General features: G+C 44.6%; 2 protein-coding genes across 2 annotated transcripts in view; both read right to left on the reverse strand.

The window, feature by feature from the left end:
• The window catches only part of LOC141121852 (uncharacterized), a 52,572-nt gene that overhangs the window by 2,269 nt on the left and 25,133 nt on the right, over positions 1 to 25,170 (reverse strand).
• Positions 219 to 24,312, reverse strand: LOC141121824 (gastrula zinc finger protein XlCGF66.1-like). Its single transcript, XM_073611540.1, has 6 exons — positions 24,244 to 24,312; positions 1,933 to 2,067; positions 1,723 to 1,846; positions 1,509 to 1,606; positions 1,051 to 1,103; positions 219 to 225 (listed from the first exon to the last, which is right to left on the reverse strand). Exons 1-6 carry the CDS (start codon positions 24,310 to 24,312, stop codon positions 219 to 221), a joined length of 486 nt encoding a protein of 161 aa, XP_073467641.1.

Here is a 25,170-nt window from a genome sequence, read left to right on the forward strand (position 1 = left end):
TTATAGGATGTGTGTCCCCACCCCTCTATCACTCAATGCCATCTTCCCAACACAAGAAGTCCTGCACTTCCTTATTTAGTCCATGATTTAGTCATGAATAACAGCAGGGCTGAGTCCCACCAGAGGTCAGAGAGTGAGGATGGGGGAGAACAACCAAGATGAAGGCTGGACTGATCCTGAACACCACCATCATTGGGTTATCGACTCCTCCCTCATTATCATTTTCTGTTTAAGGTTACAAAGTTTGAGGATGTTATCACATTATTATCAACATGTAAAAGTCTGTGCTCCAATCAAATCATCAGATATAAAATGTCCAGCTGGGAGAAAATGGGTGTAACAAAAGAGAATACATATTATGTTTATATATATATAGCAGTGGGTAGAGGGGAGAGAGTAGAAGTCAGGACTATGTAATGTACAACATATTTTTACAGATAGGACTATATAGTATCAGAATTATGTAATGCACAACATAAATTATACAGTATAAGGGTCATGACTCATAATATTGGTGTTCTGTAATCAGTGGAAGCATAAATGTTTACATGAGACAAGTTACAGAGGTCCCACACTGCTGTCTCCCATCTACTGAGACTGCACTCAGTGACTTGGGTCTGAGACTATACAGACATATCCCTACACCCGGCACAGCCAGAGATTTTGCTAGACCTGGGTATGGGACACAATACCCAAGACGCAAGCCCCAGATGCCAAGGTAGAGCAAAGCCTATGGTGAAAATCAACATTTTTCTTCCAGCTGAACCCCAGAATCTCCATAAATCCAGTCTAGATACATAAATTGTGTCTGCAGCACAGAGAAGGAAGATTATCCGAGAGAAAAACAGGAATACAGGACAGGGAACACAGCTCAGGAAAGTGACCAGGGGATTACAGGCTGATATCACCCAGTCCCCGCCCTACTCTGGACAAATCAGTGTATTTAGTGTTAATGACCCACCTGTGCTGATCTTTGTAGGAGTGTCCTCCTCTATAAATGTCCCCGTTATTCCATCCTCCTCCATAGACTGCTGATCATTCCTCACATACCTCTCTTCTTCTTTTGTTTTAACCTCAAATTCTTTATCGATTAGATCTCCACTCTAAATCAAGAAAATGAGAGAGAATATCATCTGTAAGATATATTATAATTGTGACATCACATAAAAAATCCAAACATCGTCTACATGAGTCTGTGTTTTATAAGCTCCGTCCCACCAACCTTGTAACAGTAAGGCATGGTGTGATCTTCCTGTGTGGAATCCCGGGAATACAGAGGACGGGGACATCTCTCTGGTGGGTTCCTGGTATTAGGTGGCTCCATCATATCCTTGTGTCCTTCTGATAACTCCTTCATCACTCCATACTCCTCATCCTCCTCTTTATACTCTTCTTTAACATCAATATTATCACCCCCGATGTTTCCACTCTGCAATATATAATAAACATTTATTGTAACAAACATGCTGTGTATAAATCATAACTGCTAATAATTGTCAATCATCTACCTGATGATGATGAGGGATGATGTGATCTTCCTGTGTGGAATCCCAGGAATACGGAGGACGGGGACATCTCTCTGGTGGGTTCCCATTACTGGATCCATCTGTAAGAAACACACACACTGACTGAATACATTGTTTCTATGTGTTTATCAGATGATGGGGGATCTAGGTGGACCCTCCGTACTGCTCTCTCCTTTACAATAAAGTCTCCTCTTACCTGGTGATGTGAGGGGCGGCTGATTGTCCATCATGACGTCCTTGTAGAGATCCTTGTGTCCTTCTAAATACTCCCACTCCTCCATGGAGAAATAGACAGTGACATCCTGACACCTTATAGGAACCTGACACACACAATGATACAGTCACCATCCAGACTCATCCCTTGTCTGTTACTGGATAATGTCCCAGAATTCCCAGCACCGCTCACCTCTCCTGTCAGCAGCTCCATCATCTTCTTGGTGACTTCTAGAATCTTCTGCATGTTGTGTCTCTCATGTTTTAGGGAGTCACATAGAGTCACTGTGATGGTCATATGATCATCTAACTTCAGAAGAGGAAATCTCTGTATTGAGGAACCAATAGGAATATCATGTTAGAGTCCCAGAATCCCCCTCACCTCTCCGGTCAGGTCTGTTATTAATAGAGATAAGAGTGATGTCATGTGACCTCCCAGAATCCTCCTCACCTCTCCGGTCAGGACTGTGTTTTATTAATAGAGATAAGAGTGATGTCATGTGACCTCCCAGAATCCTCCTCACCTCTCCAGTCAGCAGGTAGATGATCTCCAGGGTGAGGTTTAATATCTTCTCAGTCATGTGACTCTGGTCCTCCTTCATCCTCATTGGTGAATTCAATTTATCTATACAGATCTTGTAGACGGATAACTTTGGGAAATGATAGTAAGACTTATTTGGTTGGTATTGGTCACACAATAATAGGATGTGGATGTGAGGGGGGGGGGGGTAATAGGAGGGTTGCTGTACATTTAACTACCTCAGTACTGGATACCTTCACCCCCTTCCTGCCCAGGCCAATTGTCCGATTTCAGCGCTCTCACACTTTTAATGCCAATTACCCAAATTACATTTTTATTATTATTATTCTTTCTAGACAGATATGATTTTCTTTTGCTGGTATCTAACACGCATTGTTTTTTGCTATATAAATTTTAAAAATTCTGAAAAAAAAACCTACGTTAGACTTACCGGTAACGGTATTTCTACGAACCTTCCAGAACGGCACACCTGAGAGATAAGGGCTCCTCCCTACAGGAAACACAATCAGTTGACAGCTTGTTAGAAGTCCCCACCCTTCCCCTTGATCCCCAGTATGTAATAAAGTAATCCTGAACCGGTTCGCAAGGAGAATCACTCCACATAGGTGCTCACCACCTAATCTTCAGCTCATTTTTCCCTCCACATAGGGCGGGAATTAGGTCTGCCGTCCTGGAAGGTTCGTAGAAATACCGGTAAGTCTAACGTAGGTTTTCTCCTATCACCTTCCAGGACGGCACACCTGAGAGGATAATAAAAAAACCACAGGCCTACTTTAGGGTGGGACCCCTGCCTGCGAGGCCTTTCTGCCAAACGCCAGGTTTTGACTTGAATTTTTACATCCACTCCGTAGTGCGTGATGAAGGTATCCTAGCTGGGATTATGTAACGGATCTGCAGGTCTGACAAGCTATGTCCCTGCCTTCTCTTTGGATGCAGGATCTAGGTGGCATGGGCTCTTAAAGATAAAATCTGAGAGCCTGTGAATTTTGTAAGTTAGATGATTGACTGTGTCAACCTTCTAGCAATCGTGGTTTATACAGTCTGTAACTGCTGCATAGGACCACTAAAAAGACTAATCAGAGAATTGTTCTGTGAAACAAGGAACTACTTTGGTCAACAAAGAACATCTGGTTTTAAACCATTATTCTGTTCAGGAGAACAATTTAGAAAAAGGCTCCCTGACAGACAAACCTTGCGGGTCCCCTTTTTATTTATTTGCCATAGCCATGGTGAAAAGGAAAAACCCACTTAAGGATAATAGATTAAGGGAAACTTATTCCCTGGGCTCAGAGGACTGGACAGGTATGTAACCAAGCATACCCAACTTCTGGTTTTCTTCCCATCTGAATGCTGACATGTCAGATGTGAAAGTGCTCTATATCCCCAGGCTCCCTATAACCCTGCGGGTAGATGCATTAAAATTAAGCAGAAAGGAGCCTGGTAAGAACTGATAGTAACTATTTCATAAATATCAGGTGTCCGAGACCGTAATCCACTCCAAGCACCAATGGGTGCCTCTTGGTACCAATGAGTGTTAAATTAGGCAGATCCCTACTACGGGGAATTAAGTCTATAGTATGAGTAAAAGGCAAATATTGGCTAGCTACATGCAGTTCGTCCAATGGGGTGACATGAAGGATACCTGCCGAGCCGTAAACCTATCTGGTTGGGTAAACAGGTCAGATAAGTTCTGATGCTGCATCCTCAAGCCATAAAACTCCTATGAACATAACTCCCTAGTTCTTACTAAAAAAATCAGGATAGGCGATTTTATGACCTTCTTCCAGTGTCCTATAACCCTACTGGGTTCAAGCCTAGGGAATGCCTCTGGCATGCCTGAATGTAAAGGACTGAATCTTTTTTGACATCTGGGGTTTTTTTGCAGTCAGAACTCCTGTTCCTTCCATGTGCATGGAAAATAAGGTCTGAAATAAAAGTGACAAATATATAATTAATATCACAGATATACAGGCCACAAATCTTATATTTCTGAAGGGTAGCAAGCTCAAGCTTTATATGGGATACAAAACAGGAAGACACACCCAGCCTTCACTGTTGTATTTTCTGATATACAGTCACCTGTAGAACAGAGAAGACACAAACAAAACGTAAAATGTTGTGTATTTCTAATACGTATTAAGATACCATCATATAACCTAAGCAAAGAGAAACACACAAACTTCAAATGTGTGCTTATGATGCCCAACAAGGTACGGTCATACATCCAACATAAATGACACTAACAAATGCAAATGTGGTGTTTTTCTGAGCAACCAATACGAAAAACAGAGAAGACACAGACACCTTTCACTGCTGTGTTTTTCTTGATGTACAGCAAACTAAGGTAATAGATGCAAGACAGAAGGACAAGCACCACTTCAGTGTTGTGTATTCCTGATACTGAATGCAGTACAGTCATATAACCAACAGAAAATGATACTAACACATATTGTGCATTTCTGATGATCAAGAAAATGCAGTCGCATAGCCAGTATGACAACAGAAAAGACACATGCGACCTACAGTTGTGTATTGCTGGTGCTGCACAACGTGCAGTCATAACCAGCAGAGAGTGACACTAACAACAGGGTATAGTCATAAAACCAACAGAAATGTCACCAACAATAATTCAATGTTGTGCACTTCTGAATAGCAACACTGCATAGTCATATAACCAACAGAAATGTCACTAGCAAAAAAATTCAATGCTGTGCAATTCTGATTAGCAACCGTGTACAGTCATATAACCAACAGAAATGTTGCTGACAATTCAATGTTGTGCATTTCTGATTAGCAAACTTGTACAGTCATATAACCAACAGAAATGTCACTAGAAAAAACCCAGTGCTGTGCGTTTCCGAATAGCAACCTTGTACAGTCGTATAACCAACAGAAATGTAGCTGACAATTCAATGTTGCGTATTTCTGATTAGCAATAGTGTACAGTTATATAACAGAAGTGTCACTAACAATTCAATGTAATGCGTTTATGATAAGCAACAGTGTACAGTCACGTAACCCACAGAAATGTCACTACCAATAATACAATGTTGTGAGTTTCTGAATAGCAACCTTGTACAGTCATATAACCAAGAGAAATGTCGCTGACAATTCAATGTTGAGCATTTCTGATTAGCAATATTATGCATTTCTAGTGAGCCATAAGATAGTTATATAACAGAAAAGACACAAAACAAACTACCAATGTTTTGTATTTCTGATGTGGGGTCAGACAAACAATCTATCCTAGGCATAGCCTGACCTCCAGATACTAATACTTCACCCACCAGTGAAGGAACATGGTAGTTCCAAATAATGGAAGTCTGAGGTGTGAGGTGTGAGACTATACCACAGTAGTGGTAGCTGTTACCCTACTACTGCATAAGTCTGAGTAGGTGTAGCTAGCCCATACCCAGGTGGGAGCGAGTCCAAGCCTCCCAAGCATCTAAGGTCTTAACGAGCACAGACCCAGAGATCAATTAAGTCATTCTCAGGAAGAGGTGATCACAATCTTATGCTGGCCATACACTATACGAAAAATCGGCCAAAATTTGTTCATTTAGACCATTCGTTCGTCTTTTGGCCAGTTAATGGGCACAAAATCGATGATCGTTTGGACGTTTTTGAGCCGAAAAAACAAAGGACAAGTTTGGAAATTTTCTGCCGAACAAACGATAAATTCAAAGGTTAATGTGTTTCCCGTCCGAACTGTCTGCACTAGGTATATGTAAAAAAACTAACAAAAAATGTATTTATTTATGTCCACTAAACGATTTATCGGTCATTACATGATGGCACCATCGTTTGCGCTCACGTTCGTTTTTCGAAAATGGGTTCGGCCTATTTTTCGTATAGTGTATGGCCAGCATTAGCCTGGAGGCAATCAGACACCTGTAGGGCTTTACACTAAATACAGGCTAGTTTATGTAGCTTTAGCACAGAGATTTGTACCAGGAACCCGTCAATTAAGGGTTGCAGGATAGCATTTTATGCTTCTCGTACAGCCCACAGGTGGGCTGTAGCCCAAACCACAAGAGGTCTTGATTAACTCTTACACACTGATAGATATAGTAGCAGTATAAGGAGGAAACAAATAGGTTGGAACTTGTTATTATTCCTGGAATCTCCAGGTTCCTGCAAACCACCTCAAAACCCTTCCAATGAACTCTTTAGGAATGTTTAGTGGCAGGAACTGTGTCTAAAAGATCACACCTCTTCACTAGATTCACCCATATTGATGTACTATATTAGGGTTTATAGTGGGAGGCTGGTAAGCTAGTTTTGCAATAACCACAGCATCTGAGTTACAAGGGAGCTGTGTACCTTGGTCTAGCTGAGGCTTCTGGGCTATTTGTTCCCAGACACAAGGGAAAGGATAGTAGCACCCTGGATTACGGGAGGGAGTCAATGCCCTAAATCCACCTGGCTGTTATTAGGGATTCTGCTGCTAAGCTCCTAAGGCAAATAGAAGTACTCATTGCTTTGTTGTCTTTCCCCTTTCTTTTGCCACAGCCACAGGGCTCACTTTTCCAACCTCAGGTCACACAGGAGGAGGAGAATAGCGTCCAAAATCACCACCTTCCAAGTTGTTGTCCCACCTGGAGAGCTGCAAAAATAGGCTGTGTGTCTCACGCTGCACCAGAATACACACACCTCTCCTGGGACCCAACTTTTTCAAAGGGAAGGGGGAAAAGCCAGGGCCAAACAAGCCACAGCGACAGAAAAAAAGCGACAGCTTTTAATGGAGATTCTGTAAGACAGGAGATAAAGCATACATGTAAATTTACTCTGTCTTCCCCCTAACTGCGGGCTTGTACCGGGGAGGGGGGAAGGGTAAGGTGATTGGTGAAGCCCAGCCTGTTCTGGCAGGCTCAGGAATTCTCAGACCCCTAGAAGCCAGGACCTCTCACCCCCTTTCCCTCCTCCCTTTCCAAGGGGGGTTTGTACTCACCGGGCCCCGACCTGCCTGCAGTTGTAGTTGCCTTCCCTTCCTCCTGTTCCATGAGGAGGATGGCTGGGTCCTGGGCTGCTGGTACTGCTTGTGGGGCTAGTAAAGCGAGCCAACCCTATCCGCCGCCTTGCTCTGTCTCTCCACGCCGCTCCTGATGTGACCATGTACCAGAGTGAGGCTCGGAGTGAAGTACTTCTTGCAAGATGATTCTCGGCAATGGAGAGAGTGGCTGGCGGCGGTGTTTCATGCACATACAGCGATGGCGCGCACTCCTTGTGGCCAGAGCGCTGGTGCAAACCCTGTGGGGTGACCTGTTGGAAGGACAAGCCTACAGGTTAGTTCAGCCCTCCCCGGCCTCCCTAGAACCTGTCTCAATAGGGTACCATCAGACCCTCCCCGGTCATTTGGTCTTTAACCACTTGCCGACCGCCTAACGACGATATACGTCGGCAGAATGGCACGGGGAGGCAGAATCACGTATATATACGTGATCTGTCTCCCGCGGGCGGGGGGTCCGATCAAACCCCCCCTGGTGCCCGAGGCGGTCGGCTTGTGACTGGGAGCGATGAGAGGTGAGGGAGAGACCATCCGTTCGTGGCCCCCCCCTTGCGATCGCTCCCAGCCAATGAGAATCTTGATGTCATCTCTCCTCGGCTGGGTATTTTCCGTTCCCGCGCCGGGGAGAGAAGACATCACTGTGAGTGTAAAACACACACACACTCAGTAGAACATGTCAGGCACACATTACACCCCCGATCGCCCCCCCCCCCCCCCCCGTCACACTGACACCAAGCAGTTTTTTTTTTTTCTGATTACTGCATGGTGTCAGTTTGTGACAGTTAGTGTGGTAGGGCAGTTAGGGTTAGCCCCTTTTAGGTCTGGGATACCCCCCTAACCCCCCCCCTAATAAAGTTTTAACCCCTTGATCACCCCCCGTCGCCAGTGTCACCAAGCGATCATTTTTCTGATCGCTGTATTAGTGTCACTGGTTACGCTAGTTAGGGAGGTAAATATTTAGGTTCGCCGTCAGCGTTTTATAGCGACGGGGACCCCCATATACTATCTAATAAATGTTTTAACCCCTTGATTGCCCTCTAGTTAACCCTTTCACCACTGATCACTGTATAACTGTTACGGGTGACGCTGGTTAGTTTGTTTTTTTTTTATAGTGTCAGGGCACCGAATAAAGGTTTAGCCCCCTGATCGCCCGGCGGTGATATGCGTCGCCCCAGGCAGCGTCAGGTTAGCGCCAGTACCGCTAACACCTACGCACGCAGCATACGCCTCCCTTAGTGGTATAGTATCTGAACGGATCAATATCTGATCCGATCAGATCTATACTAGCGTCCCCAGCAGTTTAGGGTTCCCAAAAACGCAGTGTTAGCGGGATCAGCCCAGATACCTGCTAGCACCTGCGTTTTGCCCCTCCGCCCGGCCCAGCCCACCCAAGTGCAGTATCGATCGATCACTGTCACTTACAAAACACTAAACGCATAACTGCAGCGTTCGCAGAGTCAGGCCTCATACCTGCGATCGCTAACAGTTTTTTTTTGGTAGCGTTTTGGTGAACTGGCAAGCATCAGCGGCCTAGTACACTCCGGTCGTAGTCAAACCAGCACTGCAGTAACACTTGGTGACGTGGCGAGTCCCATAAGTGCAGTTCAAGCTGGTGAGGTGGCAAGCACAAGTAGTGTCCCGCTGCCACCAAGAAGACAAACACAGGCCCGTCGTGCCCATAGTGCCCTTCCTGCTGCATTCGCCAATCCTAATTGGGAACCCACCACTTCTGCAGCACCCGTACTTCACCCATTCACATCCCCAACCAAATGCAGTTGCCTGCATGAGAGGCATTTTTATGTCCTCCCGAGTACCCCTACCCAACGAACCCCCCCAAAAAAGATGTCGTGTCTGCAGCAAGCGCGGATATAGGCGTGACACCCGATATTATTGTCCCTCCTGTCCTGACAATCCTGGTCTTTGCATTGGTGAATGTTTTGAACGCTACCATACACTAGTTGAGTATTAGCGTAGGGTACAGCATTCCACAGACTAGGCGCCATTTCACAGGGTCTCCCAAGATGCCATCGCATTTTGAGAGATCTGAACCTGGAACCGGTTACAGTTATAAAAGTTAGTTACAAAAAAAAGTGTAAAAGAAAAAAAAAACTTAAACAAAAATATAAAAAAAAAAAAAAAAAATAGTTGTCGTTTTATTGTTCTCTCTCTCTCTATTGTTCTGCTCTTTTTTACTGTATTCTATTCTGCAATGTTTTATTGTTATTATGTTTTATCACGTTTGCTTTTCAGGTATGCAATTTTTTATACTTGACCGTTTATTGTGCTTTATTGTTAACCATTTTTGTGTCTTCAGGTACGCCATTCACGACTTTGAATGGTTATACCAGAATGATGCCTGCAGGTTTAGGTATCATCTTGGTATCATTCTTTTCAGCCAGCGGTCGGCTTTCATGTAAAAGCAATCCTAGCAGCTAATTAGCCTCTAGACTGCTTATACAAGCAGTGGGAGGGAATGCCCCCCCTCCCCCACCGTCTTCTGTGTTTTTCTCTGGCTCTACTGTCTCAACAGGGAACCTGAGAATGCAGCCGGTGATTCAGCCAGCTGACCATAGAGCTGATCAGAGACCAGAGTGGCTCCAAACATCTCTATGGCCTAAGAAACCGGAAGCTACGAGCATTTTATGACTTAGATTTCACCGGATGTAAACAGTGCCATTGGGAAATTGGGGAAGCATTTTATCACACCGATCTTGGTGTGGTCAGATGCTTTGAGGGCAGAGGAGAAATCTAGGGTCTAATAGACCCCAATTTTTTCAAAAAAAAGAGTACCTGTCACTACCTATTGCTATCATAGGGGATATTTACATTCCCTGAGATAACAATAAAAATAATTTAAAAAAAAAATGAAAGGAACAGTTTAAAAATAAGATAAAAAAGCAAAAAAATAATAAAGAAAAAAAAAAACACAAAAGCACCCCTGTCCCCCCCTGCTCTCGCGCTAAGGCGAACGCAAGCATTGGTCTGGCGTCAAATGTAAACAGAAATTGCACCATGCATGTGAGGTATCACCGCAAAGGTCAGATCGAGGGCAGTAATCTTAGCAGTAGACCTCCTCTGTAAATCTAAAGTGGTAACCTGTAAAGGCTTTTAAAGGCTTTTAAAAATGTATTTATTTTGTTGCCACTGCACGTCTGTGCGCAATTTTAAAGCATGTCATGTTTGGTATCCATGTACTCGGCCTAAGATCATCTTTTTTATTTCGTCAAACATTTGGGCAATATAGTGTGTTTTAGTGCATTAAAATTTAAAAAAGTGTGTTTTTTCCCCAAAAAATGCGTTTAAAAAATCGCTGCGCAAATACTGTGTGAAAAAAAAAATGAAACACCCACCATTTTAATCTGTAGGGCATTTGCTTAAAAAAATATATAATGTTTGGGGGTTCAAAGTAATTTTCTTGCAAAAAAAAAATAATTTTTTCATGTAAACAAAAAGTGTCAGAAAGGGCTTTGTCTTCAAGTGGTTAGAAGAGTGGGTGATGTGTGACATAAGCTTCTAAATGTTGTGCATAAAATGCCAGGACAGTTCAAAACCCCCCCAAATGACCCCATTTTGGAAAGTAGACACCCCAAGTTATTTGCTGAGAGGCATGTCGAGTCCATGGAATATTTTATATTGTGACACAAGTTGCGGGAAAGAGACAAATTTTTTTTTTTTTTGCACAAAGTTGTCACTAAATGATATATTGCTCAAACATGCCATGGGAATATGTGAAATTACACCCCAAAATACATTTTGTTGCTTCTCCTGAGTATGGGGATACCACATGTGTGAGACTTTTTTGGAGCCTAGCCTCGTACGGGACCCCGAAAACCAAGCACCGCCTTCAGGCTTTCTAAGGGTGTAAATTTTTGATTTCACTCTTCATTGCCTATCACAGTTTTGGAGGCCATGGAATGCCCAGGTGGCACAAAACCCCCCCAAATGACCCCATTTTGGAAAGTAGACACTCAAAGCTATTTGCTGAGAGGTATAGTGAGTATTTTGCAGACCTCACTTTTTGTCACAAAGTTTTGAAAATTGAAAAATGAAAAAAAAAATTATTTTTTCTTGTCTTTCTTCATTTTCAAAAACAAATGAGAGCTGCAAATTCTCATCGTGCCTCTCAGCAAATAGCTTGGGGTGTCTACTTTCCAAAATGGGGTCATTTGGGGGGGGGGTTTATGCCATCTGGGCATTTTATGGCCTTCAAAACTGTGATAGGTAGTGAGGAGTAAAATCAAAAATTTACGCCCTTAGAAATCCTGAAGGCAGTGATTGGTTTTCGGGGTCCCGTACGCGGCTAGGCTCCCAAAAAGTCCCACACATGTGGTATCCCCGTACTCAGGAGAAGCAGCTGAATATATTTTGGGGTGCAATTCCACATATGCCCATGGCCTGTGTGAGCAATATATCATTTAGTGACAACTTTTTGTAATTTTTTTTTTTGTCATTATTCAATGATTTGGGACAAAACAATTAATATTCAATGGGCTCAACATGCCTCTCAGCAATTTCCTTGGGGTGTTTACTTTCCAAAATGGGGTCATTTGTGGGGGTTTTGTACTGCCCTGCTATTTTAGCACCTCAAGAAATGACATAGGCAGTCATAAATTAAAGGCTGTGTAAATTCCAGAAAATGTACCCTAGTTTGTAGGCGCTATAACTTGCGCAAACCAATAAATATACACTTATTGACATTTTTTTTACCAAAGACATGTGGCCGAAAACATTTTGGCCTAAATGTATGACTAAAATTGAGTTTATTGGATTTTTTTTATAACAAAAAGTAGAAAATAAAATTTTTCTTTCTAAATTTTCGGTGTTTTTCCATTTATAGCGCAAAAAATAAAAACGGCAGAGGTGATCAAATACCATCAAAGGAAAGCTCTATTTGTGGGAAGAAAAGGACGCAAATTTCGTTTGGGTACAGCATTGCATGACCGCGCAATTAGCAGTTAAAGCGACGCAGTGCCAAATTGTAAAAAGTGCTCTGGTCATTAAGGGGGTAAATCCTTCCGGGGCTGAAGTGGTTAAAAAAAACAAACATGCTGCTGCGTTTGGGAGAAACACAATCAATACTGGGGATCAAGGGGAAGGGTGGGGACTTATAACAAGCTGTCAATTGATTGTGTTTCCTGTAGGGAGGAGCCCTCCTCTCTCAGGTGTGCCGTCCTGGAAGGCGATAAGAGAAAAATTCTTAGTTTCGGTTATACAATTTTGCAATTAAATAATCTTTCTTCATAAATTTAGGCCAAATTGTATTCTGATATATTTCTGTGTTAAAGTGTATATGATTTAGTCTGTAGGAAAGTTATAGAGTCTACACACTATGGGATATAGATTTAATTTTTTTTAATCCTGACGTACTGATGGCTTTCTTATTTCTTGAGGTCTAGAAATGTCAGAAAAGCATAAATATCCCCCATTTTTTTGGGAAAGTAGACAGTCCAAGGTGTTTAGTAAGAGGTATGGTGAGTTTTTTGAAGTTGTAACTTTTTGGCACAATGTTTTTGGAAAATTTTGGGGACATTTTTTGAAAAATAATTTACATTTTTTTCAAAAAGTTTCCATTGTTATTGCTCACACACATAGCATATACATTTTCATAATTACAACTCAAAATAAATTTAAAGCCTAGATGTATAGAAGGATCCAAAATCCAAGAAGCACCATTGAGCTTTCAATGAGCATAAATACTGCATCTCATTTCCTAACTACACATTTTTGGAGGTCCTGAAACACCAGGACAACAGAAACACACATAAAATGACCTCATTTTGAAAAGTAAACACTGACATATTTTCTGAAAGGCATAGTGGGATTTTTAAAATGTAATTTTTTTGCAAAAAGTTTTCAGAAAACGCAGGAAATTAAAATGTATTTTTCACAAAGTTGACAAATAAGATATTTCTAACACACAGCATGGACATACTTAGAATTACACACAAAAACACATTCTTCTACTCCTTACGAGTATGGTAATACCACATGTGAAACTTTTTTACAGCCTAACCAGAGGGGCCCAAAATCCGAGGAGAACCTTCAAGTGTTTTAGGGGCATAAATTACACATCTAATTTCCTGACTACTTATCACATTTTTGGAGGCCCTGGAGCACCAGTAGTAACATCCACAAAATGACCCCATTTTGGATAGTGAACACCCAAAAGGTATTTTTTAGGAATCATGCAGTCTTTTAACCACTTGTCTACTGGGCACTTTCACCACCTTCCTGCCCAGATCAATTTTCAGCTTTCACCACCTTCCTTTCAATTTTCAGCTTTCACCACCTTCCTGCCCAGATCAATTTTCAGCTTTCAGCGCTCTCACACTTTGAATGACAATTACTCAGTCACGCAACTCTATACCCAAATAAAATTTGCGTCCTTTTTTCACACAAATAGAGCTTTCTTTTGGTGGTATTTAATCACTAGTGGGTTTTTTTGTGCTATAAATAAAGAAAGACAGAAAATTTGGTGAAAAAATGCCCTTTTCTTTTTCTGTCATAAAATTTTGCAAATTAGGAATTTTTCTTTATAAATTTTGGCCAAAATGTATACGGCTACATATCTTCGGTGAAAATAACCCTAGTTAGTGTATATTATTTGGTCTTTGTGAAAGTTAGAGTCTACAAGCTATGGTGCCAATCATTGAAAATTGATCACATCTGATGTACTGAAGGCATCTAATTTGTTGAAACACTAACAAGCCAGGAAAGTACAAATACCCTCCCAAATGACCCCTTTTTGAAAAGTAGACATCCCAAGGTATTTAGTAAATTGCATGGTGAGATTTTTTAAGTTGTAATTTTTTCCCACAATTCTTTGCAAAGATGTGTGTTTTTTTTTTCCGTTTACAAAATTATCATATTAACAGGTTATTTTTCTCACACAGCATATGCATGCTTGCAACAACACACCAAAATACATTCTGCTACTCCTCCTGAGTATGGCGATACCACATGTGAGACTTTTTCACAGCCTGGCCACATACTGAGGCCCAACATGCAGGGAGCACCATCAGGTGTTCTAGGGACATAAATTACACATAATTTCATAACGACCTATCACAATTTTGAAGGCCCTGGAGCACAAGGACAATGGAAACACCCACAAAATGACCCCATTTTGGAAAGCAAACACCCCAACGTATAACCTATGAGGCATAATGAGTCTTTTGAACGGTTCATTTTTTTCCAGAAGTTTTTGGAAAATGTGGAAAAAAAATGCGTTTTCATTTTTTGTCCATTTTTAGGTTATTAGGTTTAAGTTGTCCATTTTTAGGATATTTCCAAAACATAGCCTGTACATAGCAAAAATTACACCCCAAAATACATTCTGCTATTCCTCCTGAATATGGCGATACCACATGTGAGAATTTTACACAGCCTGGCCACAAACAGAGGCCCACCATTGAAGTAGCACCTTCAGGCATTCTACTAGCATAAATTACACATCTAATTTCCTGACAAACTATCATTTTTGAAGGCCCTTCATATTTCTAACACATAGCATGTACATACAAAGAATTACAATCCGAAATAAACTGGAAAGGGTAAAAAAAAAAGTATTACCTGTGCTTTTAGTAGTGTCCACAGAGGAGAGCACTGGTCCAGGCAGCAGGCAGGGATGTGCTTAGTGACAGTAATGCCGCGTACACACGACCGGACTTTCTGGGAAACTAGGTCCGACGTTCTTCCCGCCGGACTTCCGGCGGACTACCGCTGGACTTTCTGAACAGACGGATTTGTCTACACACGACCGGACTTTCCGGCAGACTAGGTCCGCCGGTTTTCCCGACGGACTTTCAGAATGAACAGATATGCCCACACACGGACAAGTCCGTTCATTTTGAACGTGACTCAGGTATGACGGGACTAGAAAAGAAAGTCAATCTCGCCTCTTTTATCGGCGAGATTGACACCTTGTGAGCCCTGTCGCAGAGCATACCAGGCCCTTAGGTCTGGTATGGATTTTAAGGGGAACCCCCTACGCCGAAAAAACGGCGTTGGGTCCATACCAGACCCCCGATCCGAGCAGGCAGCCCGGCCGGTTAGGAAAGGGGTGGGGACGAGCGAGCTCCCCCTCCTGAACCGTACCAGGCCGCATGCCCTCAACATGGGGGGGTGGGTGCTGCGGGGGAAGGGGCGCCCTGCAGGCCCCCCCACCCCAAAGCACCTTGTCCCCATGTTGATGAGGACAAGGGCCTCTTCCCGACAACCCTGGCCGTTGGTTGTCGGGGTCTGTGGGCGGGGGGCTTATCGGAATCCGGGAGCCCCCTTTAATAAGAGGGCCCCCAGATTCCGGCCCCGCCAACCTATGTGAATGAGTATGGGGTACATGGTACCCCTACCCATTCACCTAGGGAAAAAGTGTCCATAAAAACACACTACACAGGTTTTTAAAGTAATTTATTAGACAGCTCCGGGGGTCTTCTTCTGGCTCCGGGGGTCTTCTTCCGACTTCGGGGGTCTCTCCGGTTCTTCTCTGCTGTCTCCGGCCTCTTCTCCTGTTGTTCGACCTCTTCTCTGCGCTCTCCGGGTCTTCTGCCGGGCTCCTTCGCTATCTTCTGATAGCGGTGGCCCGGAAATCTGCCTTTTGCCTTCTTGTCTTCTTACCTCTTCTCTTTGGCTTCCCTCTTCTCACGACGCTCTCTCCGGCTGGAATGCTCTCTGAGCGCTCCGATGTGACTAATATAGGCTGTGACCCCGCCCCCTTATGCCGTCACAGTCCCAGCATGCCCAGGGACTGTGACGGCATAAGGGGGCGGGGTCACCGCCTATATAAGTCACATCGGAGCGCTCAGAGAGCATTAAAGCCGGAGAGAGCGTCGTGACAAGAGGGAAGCCAAAGAGAAGAGGGAAGAAGACAAGAAGGCAGAAGTCCGGGCCACCGCTAGCAAAAGGGTGGCAAAAGAGCAGAAGATAGTGGAGGAGCCCAGCAGAAGACCCGGAAAGCGCGGAGAAGAGATCGAACAATGGGAGAAGAGGCCAGAGACAGCGGAGAAGAACCGGAGAGACCCCCGAAGTCGGAAGAAGACCCCCGGAGCCAGAAGAAGACCCCCGGAGCTGTCTAATAAATTACTTTAAAAACCTGTGTAGTGTGTTTTTTTATTGACACTTTTTCCCTAGGTGAATGGGTAGGGGTACCATGTACCCCATACTCATTTACATAGGGTGGGGGGGTTGGAATCTGGGGGCCCTCTTATATAATGCGGCTCCTGGATTCCGATAAGCCCCCCGCCCACAGACCCCGACAACCAACGGCCAGGGTTGTCAGGAAGAGGCCCTTGTCCTCATCAACATGGGGACTAGGTGCTTTGGGGTGGGGGGCCCGCAGGGCGCCCCCTCCCCCGCAGCACCCACCCCCCATGTTGAGGGCATGCGGCCTGGTACGGTTCAGGAGGGGGGGCGCTCGCTCGTCCCCACCCCCTTTCCTGACTGGCCGGGCTGCGTGCTCGGATCGGGGGTCTGGTATGGATTTTGGGTGGGGACCCCACGCCGTTTTTTTCGGCGTAGGGGGTTCCCCTTAAGATCCATACCAGACCTAAAGGCCTGGTATGCCCCACGCTCTCCACAATAGGAACATTTGTTTTTTCTATTGCAGCGAGCGTGAGATGCAGTACCCTGTTCTTGCGTCGTATCTGGTCCGTCAGACCAGCATACAGACGAACGGTCTTTCCGTCAGGAACTGAGTCCGGCGAAGTTACGAAGGAAAGATTTGAAACATGTTTCATTTCTAGGTCCGTCGGACGTTTGGGAAAAAAAAGTCAGTGGGAGCCTACACACGATCGGATTGTCCGGTGGACTCCAGTCCGCCAAACCAAGTATGCCGTAAAGTCAGGTCGTGTGTACGTGGCATAATAGTGATTATCCAGGCAGCAGGCAGGAATATGGTCTATAGTCAGCACAAGGATATCGTCAGCACAGCAGAGACAGCTAGCACAGCCATAATATTGGTCCTGGTACACTGTTACCTGCCCTCATTAATTGTACCGCTCTCCAGCCCTTCATAAAACATACTGCCTCTTGCTACAGCTAATTATTTCCATAGTCCAGGTAGCAGGCAGAGGCGTGGTCAGTTTATGCAGCAGGCAGAGGCATGATGGCAGTAAGTCAGCAGCAGGCTGAGGGCTACAATCAGGTAAGACCTGTGCACAGGGCCAGATGCTTCACCCACCCAAATTTCTATGAAGCCTCCAAACTCCAGACCCTAATCCACAAAACCCAGAGACAACTAAAAAATTTTTTTCTCCAGCCGGAAAAACATTTCTGGAGCCCCTCACATGTGAGACCCCTGTGTACTACAGTAGCAGGGCAACAGATCAGTCCAAGCGGTAGGCAAAAGCATAGTAAACAGGCCAGGGTCAGTTCACGTGCAAGCAGTCCAAGCGGCAGTCCAAATAGTGAGCAGAAGTGTAGTTGATGAAACAGGCCAGGGTCAGTTCACGTGGAAGGCAATGGCATGGTTATTTAAGGAAGCATGGGAAATGGTCAGCACAGATGATGAAAATGGGGAAATGGTTAAGATTATGGGCTAATATTTTAGGGATGTGTGATACAGTCAGAAGCATTCACAAATGCAAAGGCCGGGTTTGGAGGGACACTGGGGACAAGGGTAGCTGGTATCTCCTCGAAATCCTCTTTTGCTGCATACTCAACATCTTTTTTGGTGTCTTCGACCTGCTTCAGATGGTGGAATGTTGTCCGGGAAGTGGCGCTCATGAAGTCGGCTAACAGCATCAGCAAAGGATATCTGGGGGGGTCTTTGTTGGAAGATGAGGGACATGACAACTTCTATAAATTTTAGGAAATGGGCAGGGCTTTCCATGGAGTAGGGGTGAGTTATGTAGGCATTATACATGGCCAAATGAATTAGATTGCTACTTTCTTGTACCAGAAACAGGACCTCCTTATTGGTAAATAGGGCTGAAGCATTTGGTCATTGAAATCCACCCCCCCATGTAGAGATTGTAATCTTGTACACATGTTGGCTTTTCAATGGGACCTCGTCTTCTGTAAACTTCAACTGTAGTGTCAACATGGATGATGGACATCATGTACACATTCCTGGTATCCTTCCAACTCAAGTCCAGCACTTTGTTGCATCTCAAAGTTGCTCTTTCCCCCCTTCACAGCTGTTTGTTGACTATGGATTGTGGGAAGCCCTTCCTATTCTTTCTGGAGGTTCCGCAGGCCAGGGTTTCTGTGAGGTATAGGTGTTTGAAAAGGGGCAGGCTGGTGTAGAAGTTATCAAGGTATATGTGGTAACCTTTTTTCAGCAATGGGTATGCCAGGTCACATACAATTTTACCAGTTGTGCCCATGTAGACTGGGCACTCAGGGGGCTGGAGCTGGGAATTTCTTCCTTCGTATATGCGGAACGCATACAGATATCCAATGACTCTCTCGCAAAGCTTATAAAATTTCACTCCGTATTTGGCCCTTTTGCGAGGAATGTATTGTTTTATTCCTAGCCGGCCTGAAAAGGGTACCAGGGACTCATCTACACATATATGCTGATCGGGGACAAAGAGTTCTGCAAATCGTTGGGAAAAGAAATTTATCAGTGGGCGAATTTTATATCGTAATTTGGATGATTGCAGGGAGGGCACTGGGTGTTGTCACTGAAATGAAGGAAGCGCATTATCATCTCGTATCGGGACCTGAACATTACGGAAGAATAAATGGTCATGTGGTGGATGGGGTTGGTGGACCAATAGGCATGTCCTTCATTTTTTTTGTAAGCCCAATGTTTATGGTGAGGCCCATAAACACTTTGAACTCCTCCAGAGTCAAATCCTTCCACTCAAATGGACAGGCGTATAATGATTGGTTTTGGAGTCTATTGCTGGTGGCAGCGCTGGTACTGGGCCCGGGCATTTCTTCTGGTCTTTCGCTGGTGGCAGCGCTGGTAGTGGGCCTTTGGTTTTGGGGTCTGTCGCTGGCGGCAGCTCTGGTACTGGGCCTTTGTTCTTGGGGTCTATGGCTGGTGGCAGCGCTGGTACTGGGCCTGGGAATTTGATCCTGGGGTATATTGTTGGTGGCTGCCTGGTTTCAAGAGTGCTGTGCCCTTTTAGGAGGGATCCATTCTTCCTCTGATTCATGTGCTGATCCACTACTATCGATTAGTTCAAATGCTGAATTTGATTCAGAATCGGAATTGGCATTTAAATCTGATGAGAACTCCCCGCTGCACTCATAAGTCATGGAGAGGATCTGGAATGCCTCCTCACTGGTAAAAACTCTTTCGGACATTTTTCTGATGGACTGTATGACAGATGGCAGGTGAGGGTCACTGATGGGCTGTGTGACGGGTGGCAGGTGACGTTCACTGATCGTTGACAGGTGATGGTCACTGATGGGTGACGGGTGACAGGTGACAAGTGATGGGTGATGGTAACTGATGGGTGACAGGTGACGGTCACTGATAGGTGACGGGTGATGGTCACTGAAGAGCGACAGTCACTGATGGCAGTCTCTGATGCTGACCAGTGCACTTTATGGGACTGATAGGTGACAGATGAGGGTCACAGAGGGGTCACTGATGATGGCCACTGACGGGTGACCGATGAGTCAGAGGCGATGGTCACTGATGAGTGACAGGTGCACCGCTGATGGCAGTCTCTGATGATGACAGGTGCGATTTATGGGAACTGATGGCTTTTATAAGCACTGATGGGCACTTATGTGGTGACTGTTGGGCGACAGCTGTAATGGGGGGGCAATGTGACAGGTTCTCTATTTTTGGGTGGTGTTGGTGCAGACACTGACACTACACAGATCTGTAACTCACTGCTCCTGGCTCTTCTCTCCTCAAACGGTGTGTGAGGGGAGAAGAGCCGGTAACAGGTAGTAACCGCTCTGTGTTTACATTTAGTGATCAGCTGTGAATAGATCACAACCAATCACGTGGTAAACAGCCACCAGCCATTGGCTGTTTACCCGTGTCGATGATGAGCAGTGTTCCTGGGAACACGCCGCCACCGACATAACCACGCTGCGCGCTCCCTATTAGGAAGGGAGTACCATTTGTGATTGGCCGTGACGTAATCGCGGCCGTTAACGTGGTAAACCGCCATGCCCAAAAGCTGTTCATCCCTGTAGGTGATGTGCTGTGTCTCGGGGACACCCCGCCACAGACAGTGCAAGGCTGCGCGCCCGCGATTACGCACATGCCCTGTTTGAATGGGCCGCCGCCATATGACATCGGCCCAGAACGAGAGCCGCACCGCCCCACCGTCATATGATGGTGAGCGGGGGGCAACTGGTTAAAGACCTAAAGTGATTGTAAAGTCTTGTTTTTTTCCCTATAAAAAAATAACAAACATATTATACTTACCTGCTCTGTTGCATTGGATTTGCACAGACCAGCCCGGTGCCTGTGAAGCAATAGACACTTCTATAGCAGTATATGGGGAATACAGGGAGTCCCAGCCACAGATTCTCTGGGGGATGGTGGTCTAGATACCACTTAGATGTAAACAGAGAGGGCTCCTCTCCTATCTGGTGACATCCCACGTATTTGGATTGGAAAACGCCAATCTTTGTACAGGAGGGCGATTGGCAGGTGAAGAGGTCCAAAAAAAGCGCTACTACCCCCCAGATTCCTTAACCATTCATAGCCCAGAATAACTCAAACATCTTCTATCTCATCATATATCACTAAATTCATATAACACTTTATTTATAATCATCGATAACTGGCAAAACAATATAAAAATACTATAAAGATGCATAAAACAGATCAAAAGCAAACAGCTGAATCAATATTCAGTCCAACCAGAACATTTGTATTCAGCTGGAAAATACATTTAGATTCTCATTTGGACATCTTTTTGATAAAATTACCCCCCCCCCCCCCACTCCAGGTTCACCATCTCATCCCCCCAAAATCCAGTCCCTTTCAGACTCCTATTGTGAGACTCATCATAGTGTCTCTGGAAGGGCGCTGATCATTCCTGTGTAAAATCTTACAGAAATCTTCCCTAATCCCAACCTTTAATTATCATTTCATTCCCCCCACATACAATGTCTGGAACCGACATTTACTGACATCAATAACTCCCCTCGTGGTACAGACCATAAATTCCCTCATTGTAATATACGGGGTTATTCTACATTTCCACACTATATATGTGTGTATCATCATCTGCTGGAGATAAAAGACATCACAGTGACTATGGAGGAAGAGGACGGACATGACGGGGGGTTACTGGGTGTAAATAGAAAATAAGATCTTATTACCTCCTCTACTGCCACTTCCAGCAGTTTCCTCTCTACTTTGTACCACATGGAACTTCCTGTTTATACCTGACATCACTTCCTGTCTTCCACTGGAGACTTCCTGTCTGGGTAGAAGCCTTGTGGAGCTCAGGGGAACTGCAGCCCAAGAAACATGTAGTCGTGTAAACACAGCCTTGTCGTTGATGCCAAGTGTTCCAAGATGATGCAGGACAGTCCCGGGATTTAGTCCTCTGTCCCATCATGTCCTCATCTCACAGGTTCCAGGACTCAGAGTGCAGAGTGTCAGTGAGGTGATGACTTCTGGAACACTCTCTGGATCCCATCACCAGGCACTGCAAATATAGTAGACTGTGGGGAGCAGTGATCTCCTCTCTGACAGTGATAGTAGAACTCCGACATCAGCAGAGAGGCAGCGGGAGATGTGTGATCAGGTAAGTACCACCACTGACCACCAATGCTGGGCTGGGGTTACACTTTATTCTCACTGACACCAACAATGGGACTTATTTATTATCACTGATATCGACAGTGGGGCTTATTTTATCTCACTGACACCAACATTGGGGCTTATATTAATCACTGACACCAACAATGGGGGATTATTTTATCACACTGACAAGAACAATGAGGCTTATTTAATCTCAGTGACATCAAAGGTGGGGCTTATTTTATTCCACTGACACCAACAATGGGGTTTAATTTATTTCACTGACACCAACAATGGGGTTTAATTTATTTCACTGACACCAACAATGGATATCAGAGAAATCATGTCCATGGTGACTTGCTAACTGGAGTTAGATTCTTGATTGGTGGAGGAGGAATGAGGGGAGCTTTTCTCTGGGAAGATAAAACCACCCATGATACAGTTCTCACAGCCTGCAATACTACTGACCACCACTGTAGGGAGACTCTCCCACATTTTTCTGGCTGGACACACACAGGCAGATACAAATCTTTCATACAATCTGATACAATCTAAGGAGTGTGGAGGAGACAAGTGATCCCCACACACTTCAGAGGATCCCCTAAGGCAGTGGTTCTCAACTCCAGTCCTCGGGACCCACCAACAGGCCAGATTTTAAGTATTACCTTGGGGAGTTGCAGACTAGAATACTGCAATCACTGAGCAGCAAATGATATCACCTGTGATGTATTTCAGTTATCTTGCAAACCTGGCCTGTTGGTGGGTCCTGAGGACTGGAGTTGAGAACCACTGCCCTAAGGGATCCTTCAATCTAGAATCCTGGTGTGATGACTTCTACCCCCCGCACAAATGATTTAGGGCAGATTGGCTAAAGTGTGTGATGTGAGTGGTGTGCCGGGCAGTGATACACACACACATACAGATCCCTGTCTGCCAGATACAATCACTGCCACACACTGACAATAATCTGCATTAGGGAGGAGCTCCGTCTCTGAACAGAAGATTGGATGAACACTGGCTCCTCCCACATTCTTCTGAATATCCAACGTTTACAGTATTTGCTGCAAACGAATGTGACGGCTTCTGGCTGTCACTGGTTTCTAGGGAAGCAACGGCTGCCTGCAACAGCTGCGTCCTTAGCAACCGCTGACTTCACCCCGCCCATTCCCTTACATGACCACGTTGGCAATTGGGTGGGGCATAGATCATGACATCATTGTCTGAATATGACCATATCTGGGCAATGATGTCACCACTATCCCCGCCCCTTTGCTTATATATCCGATGACAGCTCAGGACACTATCAGTCAGTGAGTGTTACCATCGGAGATCGCTCCTGTGTTATGGGTCATTGGGGAGTCAGTGGGCAGTTGACATCGGGATTGATGATGGATTTACAGAGAGAATTTTTGGGGGATTTTATTTTAATAAAAGACATTGAGGGTCTTTATTGCTTTATTTCCTTTTTTGGTGAATAAGTAGGGGCACTATGTACCCCAAACGTATTATTGTAGGGGGGCAGTATTGGTGGGACCCCTAATATTATAGAGGGGTTCCAAATTCTGATAAGCCCCCCTGCCTACAGACCCCAACAATCACCAGGCCAGGGTTGTGAGGATTGGGCCCTTGTCCTCATCAACATGGGGACAAGGTGCTTTTTCATGGGAGGAGTCCCTCCTGGCAAGCCCCCTCCCCAGCATTTTGAGGGCACATGGCCTGGTATGGTTCAGGGGTGGGGAAATGCACACTTGTCCCTCCCCCTTTCCTGGCCAGCCAGGCTGCATGCTTGGATGAAGGGTCTGGTAGGGATTTTCTGGGGGGGGCACACTTCGTTTTGTGTGAGGCCCCCTCTTAAAATCCATCTTAGACTCAGAGGGTCTGGTAAGTATTTTCCCAGTCGATGCCTTGTATGGGGAAACGCGTCGGGTGGAGCACCAGTTCTTGACGTTACCACGCACCAGCTGGCTGGCTTGAGCTGCGGCTGTTTGAAAAATATTGTTTAATTGTCTTTGGATTTCAGTGCTTGTGAAGCTTTTAATAAATCTTTTAAACTGGAAGTACTGCACCATGAAGCCTCTTCTTCTTTTTATCTTGTGACACATCCCAATGCTGGAGATTATTGAGAAAGAGTTGCCATCGCATTCATGAGGAATATCACCTGAATGTAGGAGCCCGCTGTATCGGAAAGGATACCCGCATTGGAGGAGTCCCTGGAGGAGTATTCACAAGCTGAATGACCCCTGGATGAGCGAGTTTGATCTCTACAATCTGAGATTCACCTTACCTGGTAAGCGGCCTCTCTTATCACACTTTCCGAACAGAAGTTACAAGCCTTATTCTGAGTGTTCAACATCACGGTTTATTTATTGGAGCACAGTATGGAATTGAATACATACACTAATTAAATTGTATTTAAATATTTTTTCAGATATATTATTGTATTTTGTTGTGCAATTTTATTTTATCCACATGTATTTGGGGGGGCTCTATACATTTTCTCATTCTTGCTGTAGGATGGGCTACAGAAAAAGTGACATTTACAAAGAAAAAATGAATCAGTTCAAATTGCCAGAAAATGACATTTCATTGCTGGCTTCTTTTTTTTATAAACAGCCCACAGACCCTCCAAAGGTCCCCCAAATACATAGAAGAACCTCGGGGGGGATGTGTGATGTTTTGGCAATTTTAAGTGTATGAGTATGATCTCAGGTATTAGTATGAAGACATGTCTGATGAAGGAATCTAAGGGGTCTAATGGGACAAATGTGACAAGTACTTATCCAGCTCCATCTAGTGGCCATAATGGGGTATTTTTCCTGACATACCTCCATTAGTAGAAATAGCACAATACCGCATTATGACCACTAGATGAAGCCAAGGAAATCAGTGTATGAAATAAAGTACATCCAATATTCATCACAGCTGGGTGAATGCCGTTCATAATCGATCAACTAATTGAAAAAAGAAAAAAAAAAAACCTCTAAGTGTTTGTGAAAGCTTACATCACAAAATGTACTCAGCCAAAGAAAGGTAATGACTTCATTTTTATTTTTCTCGGGCTATCAATGGCCAACACGGTACAACACTTCATCCATGTCTTTGGTGATCTCTGATCTCCTTATGAACTCAGGGATGTACAATTCCTGTTGCCTGACACCCGGGACATGCAGTTCTGAGGGCCGGACAGGTAGGTTTTCTTTTAACATTTGGC

The sequence above is a fragment of the Aquarana catesbeiana genome, unplaced genomic scaffold (assembly GCF_042186555.1).
Source record: "Aquarana catesbeiana isolate 2022-GZ unplaced genomic scaffold, ASM4218655v1 unanchor233, whole genome shotgun sequence".
Classification (NCBI taxonomy): domain Eukaryota; kingdom Metazoa; phylum Chordata; class Amphibia; order Anura; family Ranidae; genus Aquarana; species Aquarana catesbeiana.

Excerpts from the sequence above, each read along its gene's own strand:
- LOC141121824 (XM_073611540.1), bottom strand. The coding sequence starts at position 24,312 with ATGTTGAACACTCAGAATAAGGCTTGTAACTTCTGTTCGGAAAGTGTG. Across the intron at positions 1,847-1,932 it reads TGGAGCTGCTGACAGGAGAG|GTTCCTATAAGGTGTCAGGA; the intron begins GTGAGCGGTGCT and ends TGTGTGTGTCAG. Across the intron at positions 1,607-1,722 it reads GCCGCCCCTCACATCACCAG|ATGGATCCAGTAATGGGAAC; the intron begins GTAAGAGGAGAC and ends TGTTTCTTACAG.